General features: G+C 41.3%; 1 protein-coding gene across 1 annotated transcript in view; it reads right to left on the bottom strand.

The window, feature by feature from the left end:
* The window catches only part of LOC111148158 (acylphosphatase 2), a 177,093-nt gene extending 168,505 nt beyond the window's left edge, over positions 1–8,588 (bottom strand). The window contains exon 1 of the mRNA XM_022504599.1: positions 8,432–8,588. Within this exon, the coding sequence (XP_022360307.1) occupies positions 8,432–8,579 (148 nt within the window). The 5' untranslated portion in view covers positions 8,580–8,588. The remainder of the gene's footprint in view (positions 1–8,431) is intronic.
* Between the last annotated feature and the right edge of the window lie 1,610 nt (positions 8,589–10,198).

Below are 10,198 nucleotides of genomic sequence, written 5' to 3'. Positions count from 1 at the left end.
GCAAGTAGGCAGAGAGGCAGGCAGAGAGAGAGGAAGGGAAGCAGGCTCCCTGCTGAGCAGAGAGCCCGATGCGGGACTCGATCCCAGGACCCTGAGATCATGACCTGAGCCAAAGGCAGCGGCTTAACCCACTGAGCCACCCAGGCACCCTCATTCTCCCCTTCTACCTCTCTAACAGACTCTGATTTTACTTGGGGCAATAACATGCCTTTCTATATTTCCCATCTTCCTTGTAAGTAGAGTGGCTCATGAGATGCAATCCGTGTCTAGAGGTGGAGGGCTTCAGGAAAGCACCTTGACAGGACTGACTCGACGGTGGTTTGGTCCTTATAGCCTCCCCCTTCCTGACTGTAGGGTGAATATCATGATGGGGCTATAGCAGCCTTCTTGAAACCATGAGGAAAAGACCAAGGCCATTGCAATGGGCTCGGCCTTGACCCTCCTGAAGGGAATGGGGAATGACTGCTACAGAGAAATGTGAGAGAGGAGTTTTTGGAAATGTTCTGGAATTAGATAGTGGTGATGGGTGCAAAAAATTGTGATTATTGGAAAAATCATTGTATATTTAGTATGCTTTGAACTCATCAAAGGATGAGTTTAATGTTATATGAATTATATCTCAATTTTTTAAAAATCACCAAAAAAAAAAAAAAAGAAAGAAAGAAAGAAAGAAAAAGAAGAGCAGAAAACAGGACCGTATTTAGTCCTTCCTGCCTTTATCTGCCGAACAAGGGCAGTCATTCTTCCGTTGTGGTCACCAGACAACCTCCCTGACTCTTCCTATCATCCCACACAAAGACACTCTGGGGAACAGAACATCTTTAAGTGCCGCAGCCAGAGCTACATGGTTGAGCTCTCTCTGGACTTTACAACCTATTTCTAGAGGAGAAAGCTTCTTTGACTCCATGATAGTTCCTGCCTTGAGGAGAAATAATCCGTTAGTGTGACCCTCCTGGTCACTCTACCCTGCCCCTACTCCATCACAGCGACATGCAGGGACTTACTGAACTGGTAAGTCCAGAAGGAGAAACAAGCATAGCCCAGTGCTTCGACTTCTTCCTTCTCCTGGAGAGAGTTTCCCTCAGGGATCATATCTCTGCTTGTCAGGGGAGCCCTGTCTGTCCCCCAGGAGAGTGTGTTTTCTTCTGCACTAGAGACTGTCATGAAGTGCACTTACCTGAAGATTCACACCACATTCCCAAACTCTGCTTCACATAATGAAGAGGAGGGTTATTTATTAGGCCTCTTAACCACAAAGGCTTATGAGGAATGTGCATGGAGAGGCATCAGGACCTCTAGCCCACTCACTTTGTGAAGCAGTGAACCATGCAAGAATTAACTATCCAAAGCTCCTCTGTTCTCAGAACCTTTCTGAGAGTGCTGATCCCTAGTTGGAAGCACTTGGTGCAACAGAGGGAGGGCCGTATAGAAAGAAAAAGCCAACGCGAATATAGATTCTCTGCAGTTTATCGGCTCTGGTTGGAACGGAGCCCTCCTGGGACGCAGCCTATGTGGCAAGAGATGCTTCTATGGGCTTCCATGCCCTCTCTGCCCCGCTTCCACCTCGCTTGTTAAAGAGCTGAGGTGACACATGCAGGTTTTTTACAGACACACCACTCTGGAAACTGGGACAGAGACATCAGCCCCTTCAGTTATGAAAGACTCCAAACACAATTCACTGCTGCGTCGGGGCTCAATCTGCCGCAACTGTGGAAAGATGTGTCAGTGAGAACCTCTGAGGTGAATATTTGCAAAGCAAATCCTACTTTAAATTCACAAAGAAACACTGATATTTAAAGAAACCATGATGAATTTTAAACATCCGCATCCTTTCATGTAAAATCAAATTTTTATATTGTCTTTTGCCCCTTCATCCTGGGATGTGACTGCATGTGTCAGGTTTGAGCGCGGGAAGTCATCCAGGCACTACTTTACACAGCCGCTCTCGATGAGGTTAAACATATTTCTTTAGAAAGTCCTTCCTTTAACCTTCACCTTCCATCCAGGGTCTGTCCCCTGGAGCCACACACCATGGCATCTTTCAGATTGTTGAAACAGCCGTCTCACTACTGTTTCTTCTCCAAGCCAACTATCCCCAAGCACTTCAATTTAATTGAAGACACTTTTAAAGTCCCCATCAGAAGCGCAGCTGTAGGGGCTATAAAAACAAGCCATCAGCTTGACCTTGAAAATACTATCCTTTTTGCCTAGTAAGGGGCACAGATATGTGTACACAAATAATTGTAGTTGAAAGCAGAATAGATTAACAAGAAGTAAAAACAAGGAGTAGAACAGGACTATAAATGAAATGCTATAGGGAACAAAGATAAGCAAGGGAATTAGACTTCACAATATTTATGTGTCTTGACTGTTGGTACTAAAATTTTCAACCTCTCAAACACAGCTTTTCCTGTCTATATAAGGAAAAATGTGTACATCCAAATCATGTGGTGTCTGACAAAGTTATTTAATAACTCACCCCAATTTTTATTTTAATCAATCTTAAAGAAAATTATGTATGTCTGTAGTCCAATAAGCTACTTCTATTCTGAGTCTGAGTTAACACTGTCAAAAATCAACTGTTGAATTTCTAAAGCACAAGTAAACCAACAGAAGGCCACAATCCATTTCTATGACTGTCATTAGTATTTACCCAAAGCCAGCAAAGCATCAAAGCATCTATACACAGCTTCATCAATTTCCTTTTCAAATTTTCAGATTATATTCTAGATGTAACTGTAATTAAATATTTGTAGAAACATTTTAAGCCATGCATGGTTACAAATGCTCTAAAAAGACAGAAGGTCAGTCCCCTGCTCCCCTTCCCTTATCCCAAAGGCCCCAGTGCAACAGAAATTGGTGGGGGAAAAACATGTTAAACCATGTTCTAGAGAACATGGAAATTATAAAGATTTTTTAAAATTAATTTATTTATTTATTTGACAGATGGAGATCACAAGTAGGTAGAGAGACAGGCAGAGAGAGGAGGAAGCAGGCTCCCCGCTAAGCAGAGAGCCTGATGTGGGGCTTGATCCCAGGATCCTGGGATCATGACCTGAGCCGAAGGCAGAGGCTTTAACCCACTGAGCCACCCAGTCGCCCCTAGAGAACATGGAAATTAAAATGTAGAGGATGAAAAGGGGTGGTGGGAGTAACTTAACAGTGGTAAAACCTGATGAACACTATCCCAGCGGGGCAATCGAGGTTAACATCAACAGTGATAATCACAGTGATAGTATGTACACTCAGTACAGTGTCTGTACCCTCGATAAGTACGGTGTAATGAGAATGGCACTTTGCCTCTATGGTCTTCCTCCCGATAAGCCATAACCCCAACCTTACTATGACAAAAATACCAGAGAAATCCCAAATGGGGAGCTTTATACAAAGTACCTAAGCTCAAAGTAATCCTCAAGACTACTAAAATCAATGAAAACGAGGTAAGTCTACAAAACTGTCACAGCCTAAAGAAGACTAAGGAGACAGGATGACTACATGTAAAGCGATATCCTAATGAATCCTGCAACAGACAGAGGACCTCAGGTAAAAACTAAACAAATCTGAATAAAATACAGACTTTAGTTAATAATAATGTATCAGTGTTGGCTCACCAGCTGGGACAAATGTACTATACTAGTGTAAGATGTTAATTAAGGAAACTGAATATGGGGTATCTTCCAACTTTTCTATAAATTTGCAACTATTCTAAAACATATTTATTTTTTAAAAAGGTAGAGTTAGAGATGTGGCAATGAAAGCAACAGCAATCAAAGGCTCTCTACGTAAACTTTGCAGGAGAAACTGAGAGGTGAATCCACTATTGGTAATATTGTTTCTATAAGTGTATGTTCCTGAATTTCAAACAACCAAGTTATCTAATTCTTGGAATACAATCTGTTTGTAAATTAGGCTGTGTGTATTTGAGAACAAGGCAGGTAATACTCGACCCCTAGAATATCTTGACTGCCTTTTGTCACCAAGGATGTCTCAAATTCAAACATTCTAAACAGAAATATAACAAACTTTTTGGCTGGAAAAATTTTTTTTTTTAAGATTTTATTTATTTATTTGACAGACAGAGATCACAAGTAGGCAGAGAGGCAGGCAGAGAGAGAGGAGGAAGCAGGCTCCCCGCTGAGCAGAGAGCCCGATGTGGGGCTCGATCCCAGGACCCTGGGATCACGACCTGAGCCGAAAGCAGAGGCCTTAACCCACTGAGCCACCCAGGTGCCCCTGGAAAATATTTTCTATCATAAACTCCAGCAAGTCAGTTAATTCGTTGACCAATTTTTCATCAGGACAGGACAATTAAATCATTTTCCATATCTTCTATGTTCATTTTGCTATCACTGAAACCATCTTCATCAGGAATATTTTCCATTTAAATATTTTACTGACAATTTTATTTGTCAATCTGTTTTGTCCATATTAAATATTCCCAATTATAGCTACTTCCATTGTAAATTTATTTTCATAGCCATTATTTCTAGCAAGCCAGCTTTCACTAAGATTTTATTTCATATTTTAAAAAGTTAAATTAGCAATGTTCCCTCTAATTATTATCCATTTTATATTAAAATTAAATTTTATTTTGATTATTGTCCATTATTTCAACATCATCATTAAGACTCAGACAGAAGGCTAATGGTTGTATTTATTTCTGAGGTAATCCATGAGAACATAGTGGATTTTATAAGACAGAGATACAGACTGATGAAATAGTGGCAGTGTCAGCCAGCAACGGAGAAAGAGGCATAGGTCTGATTGCTTATAGACCAGGTCAAACTTCCTTGGAGCCAAACTACTATAAATACACCCTCTGGGTCATCCAGAATCGTACAAATGGCTGAGTCCAACGTCCTACATCAGTGTATATATGTATATGCGTTTGGTGCATTAGTTAGGAAGAAGGCAAAATAAAGATGGAAAAGTATTGAGAGGAGAATCAATAGATTATAATGATTAAGAAGAGCTTGGGCTCTAATATCAAACTGTCAAGGTTCAAATCCCAGCACCACCACTTAACTCACTGCATAACCTGGGAAAGTTAATTGTCCATGCCACAATTTTTCAACCTGTTAAATGAGGGAAATGTTGAGATCACAACAGGGTTGAGGATTCAATGAGACAACTCATGTAAAACATTGAGTACAAAGCTTGGCACATCCTAAATTCTCAGCAAATGTCAGTGTATATGTGTGCAAACATGTGATTGTGAATTTGTCTTACAAACTATGTCTTGATAAATCAATAGTATACATGTACTCTTCCATTGAACATACTGCAAACTATGGGAGTTAGCCCTAAAGCTGACTTTTTAAAATCCCACTGCTTATGTGTAGTACATTTCTTTCTTATATTTGTAATGCTGCCCAAAATTGATCTTCACATACCACACAACCACCATATGCACAAAAAGTATAATTATATTGTTAAAATCAAGAGAAACACATTATATATTAACAGAAAAACACTGCATAATGGAAAAGTGCAGGTTTTAGAATTTGAGAGATGCAGGATCAAATTCCATTTGTCAACTCAGGACTTGTCCAACTTAGTGAACCTTTCCATTTCTGCTTTCTCATTGTGAAAACAGCAGTGAGACATAAATCTCACAAAATTGTGATGAGGATTAAGTAAAGAATAGTAAGATGCTCAGCACATGGAACATACCCCATAAATGTCACCTGCACACACACATGCATGCACTCCTTAACTACTGCCATTTCTATCCAAATGACCAAATATTTTGTCAGATGGTCTCTGCCACCATTTTCATATTCCATTGCTTCCAACGACTTACTGCAGTTTTCAATCCACAATATCAGACCGTTGGGTGTACCCAAAGGCTTTCTATAGGGTACAAGGCCATGGATAATTTTAAGCAAATCGATTTCCAGATCTTCAACTTTCACATGTATTCTTTCCTGACAAGGGCCTGAGAAAGCACCTGTGCTCTGAGGTGGTTCTCCTTTCCTACCTTTCTTTTCACAGCTATCTTTGAAAGGAAGGCCCATTGAATTACAAAAAGCATACTCTTGCCCTTCTTTGATCTGACCTTGTGCATCACCCTAAAGTGTAAAAACCTCTAGTGTACCAAAATAGAGTACACATCCTTTAATCAATGTTCCATAAATACCCCCAGATTTCTCCTTAAGGAATAAATTTCCGATACAAACTTTCCTTTTAAATTGAATAATGTTTATCATATCTTTAAATGTATTTTTAACTTCCTGATAGTGTTCCAATAATAGCCACAATAGCAACTCACGCCAGAAGGGGAAAAAAAAAATAATAGAGCTTTATGGCCAAAGAAAATCAAGAAAATATATCTAAATGTATAAGTATATATATACACACATACATACTATACATACAAATTACAAAAAAGCTTGATAGGGTGATCGGTAAGAAAGTCTCAAACATAACAATGGGATCAAATTCTGTGGGGGAAGTAGAACGGAAATCAAACTCAAAAGAGGAAAGGTATGATGTAAAATTTCCCGACTTTAAAAAGCTTTAATTTAAAATGGATAAAAGACCTCAACGTGAGACAGGAATCCATCAGAATCCTGGAGGAGAACATAGGCAGTAACCTCTTTGAAATCAGCCACAGCAACTTCTTTAAAGATATGTCTCCAAAGGCAAAGGAAACAAAAGCGAAGATGAACTTTTGGGACTTCATCAAGATCAAAAGCTTCTGCACAGCAAATGAAATAGTCAACAAAACAAAGAGGCAACCCACGGAATGGGAGAAGATATTTGCAAATGACAGTACAGACAAAAGGTTGATATCCAGGATCTATAAAGAATTCCTCAAACTCAAGACACACAAAACAGACAATCATATCAAAAAATGGGCAGAAGATATGAACAGACACTTCTCCAATGAAGACATACAAATGGCTATCAGACACATGAAAAAATGTTCGTCATGACTAGCCATCAGGGAGATTCAAATTAAAACCACATTGAGATACCACCTTACACCAGTTAGAATGGCCAAAATTAGCAAGACAGGAAACAACATGTGTTGGAGAGGATACGGAGAAAGGGGAACCCTCTTACACTGTTGGTGGGGATGCAAGTTGGTGCAGCCACTTTGGAGAACAGTGTGGAGATTCCTCAAGAAATTAAAAATAGAGCTTCCCTATGACCCTGTAATTGCACTACTGGGTATTTACGCCAAAGATACAGATGTAGTGAAAAGAAGGGCCACCTGTACTCCAATGTTTATAGCAGCAATGGCCACGGTCGCCAAACTGTGGAAAGAACCAAGATGCCCTTCAACGGACGAATGGATAAGGAAGATGTGGTCCATATACACTATGGAGTATTATGCCTCCATCAGAAAGGATGAATACCCAACTTTTGTAGCAACATGGACAGGACTGGAAGAGATTATGCTGAGTGAAATAAGTCAAGCAGATAGACTCAATTATCATATGGTTTCACTTATTTGTGGAGCATAACAAATAGCATGGAGGACAAGGGGAGATGGAGAGGAGAAGGGAGTTGAGGGAAATTGGAAGAGGAGGTGAACCATGAGAGACTATGGACTCTGAAAAACAATCTGAGGATTTTGAAGGGGCAGGGGTGGGAGGTTGGGGGAACCAGGTGGTGGGTATTAGAGAGGGCACGGATTGCATGGAGCACTAGGTGTGGTACAAAAACAATGAATACTGTTACACTGAAAAGAAATTAAAAAAAAAAAATAATAATAATAATAAAAGCTTTAATTTAAATGAATAATGGTAAATAGTAAATCACCGCCATACTTATGTTCCATTGGATAAATGTGAGTGACTTAACATTTAGAAATAACAATAGTAAAAATAAGCCAGACATTATATGCTTTGCAACTGTTTAAATTTAGGATGAAACAAAAATTAGATAACTTAATTTTTTTAGGAGCTACATTGGCGCGGCGAGGTAAGGAGTGTAATCTCTGGCAACGTGAACCATCAAACATCATTGAAGTGTCCTTTCTGAAACTCAGGTCAGCCCAGTAGTTTTAGTGGCATCAAACGAGGATCACTAGCTCAAAGGCCCTCTCTTCCTTTCCTACCCAATCTTGTTCTTTCCCTCTCTGCCCGCCAGCCCCGACCGCACACCCCTTCACCCAGCGGGCTCGGAATGCCCAGCGATCGCTTTTCTCCCTCCCCTCACACCCCACTCCGCCCCCGCCCCCGCCCCCCGCGTTCTCCACTCTCCTACCCCGCCCACCCCGGCTCTACGGCGCAGGCGCGCTTCGCTTTCTTGGCCTCCCGCGTCTGCTGTGTCATGGCAGAGCGGAAGTCTCGGCCACAGCAAGTTGGGGAGCGAGTTGGGGGTGGGGGGTTCGTTAAGATGGGTGGCGCTTCTAGTAGCTTTCTCCCCGTCCTCCCCCAACGCTTCCTTGATCTCCCACTGTAGGGGGGCGGTCCCCTACCCTGCACTCTCCCGAACACTTCGTAGTCCACGGTTTTGAGTCGCCCTGCGGCAGACATGGCGGCGGCGGTAGCAAGTTCTCTGCCGAGGAGCCGGAGCGGGATTCGGGACGCAGCGACTGAGGCAGCCAGGAGAGGGAGGGGGCACATGGGATCTCTCGGCGCACCCCGCGCCTGTCACCGGCTCAGGACGCGAGCGCGCCGGGGTCACGCGTTGGAAGGCGGCAAATGAACGGCGGGTGCCGGGAACGGGGGCAGCTAAGGACACTAGAGGGAAAGAGAGCTCAGCCACCGGCGGCGAAGCCTTCTTCCTTGTCCTGCCCTCCCTTGTGGAACCAGACTGGCTTCCCCGCGAGGGATGCGCCGCTTTCGCACTCTCTGCGATTCAGTTAACCTCGGGGCTCATTTCTCAGTGTTAAGTCAATAAAAGCCGGATTTCGTGCCCAGATGTCAAGTTTGGTAACCAAACGTGATTGCTTTTGAAATGAGAGATCTGCTAGCTTGGTGGTTGAGGGTATTGGTTAGTGAGTTGATTTTATGAAATGTTTAGGCGACTGCCAAGTCTATTTGGCGATTTTGAGCCAATTCTTGTCTGCATCCTCTTCACCTCAGTGTTGAGTCAGAAAGGTTTGGGGCCTGAATCCATATTCTTTGTAGACTGTGATATTTTCAAGGATGAAACTTAAAAAAAATCTAACCTGTTATATCCTAGTTGGAACGGGGAGGAAAGTAATCGTCTTGTCTGCTGTTGACTTACATAGCTTTTTTATGGTCTTGATTGTTCAGTAACATCCCAGTTGCCTACAAGGTTAAGGCACTTTGTACTTAGAGAATTTTGCTTCATGGTGAACTGTTATGAAGTCTTAATTGAAAGCAGCCCACCACTCCAAAGAATCTGGATACAGCTATTGATAAGCTGCTGTCTTCTAGAATTCCGAATCTTTCTACTTATGAGAATTTGCATTTCTCAACATATTTGTTGGCTTCAATACCTTTCCATATTTCTCTGCATCTGGCCACAGAGTTAAAATAATCCTCCGCAGTCTGATTCAATATTATGTGCCAGATCTGTTAGGGAACACCAAAAATCATCCAAAACTTGTTTGGGATTTGGTTGAAACGTTTTAAAGTAAAATATATTCTGGAAGTGCTAATTCAGGTAATTTTATGTAACGAAGATACTGCTTTATTGCAGAGACCTCATAACTTACGCCTTCCCTTCCAGTTTATTCCATGCAGATTCTAGAATCAACATGGATTTTTTTCAATGGCTTTTCTTCAGAGTCTCTATGTTGCATTCTGAATAAAACTGAAGGTCTCCAGCCTCCACTAACCTCTTATTACCTGCTTATCCTCATCCACAGATTATTCTATAGTTTATAAGTAAGGTATAGTCAAGGCACTTTGGATTTTTTACCTCTCTGAACATAACCTAACCTTAAAAAAAACCCAAAAGACAAAAAACCCTTCACTCTTGGATCTACTTTATCTAGAATACTTCCTCCTACTCCCAAATCTTCCTCTATCCTGTTTAGTTGTTTGTGCAAGTACTTAACCAGATTTCATCCTAATTATTTCATCCATATAATTATTTCATAATAATTATTTAGTGTCTTCCTAGATGGCTAGTACTGTGCCATCCAAGAAGTAAAACTCAAATTAGGTTGAGATCCTGTCACTATCCTTAATCCTGTCACTGATGAGGTTGACATTTTCTTAGTCTTGAGTTTTCTCTACATTTACCCAAGAGTAAACCTGCCAATTATTAT

The sequence above is a fragment of the Enhydra lutris genome, unplaced genomic scaffold (assembly GCF_002288905.1).
Source record: "Enhydra lutris kenyoni isolate GAN:26980312 unplaced genomic scaffold, ASM228890v2 scaffoldscaffold18, whole genome shotgun sequence".
NCBI classification, from domain to species: domain Eukaryota; kingdom Metazoa; phylum Chordata; class Mammalia; order Carnivora; family Mustelidae; genus Enhydra; species Enhydra lutris.
This window is presented reverse-complemented; position numbering and strand designations above follow the sequence as displayed.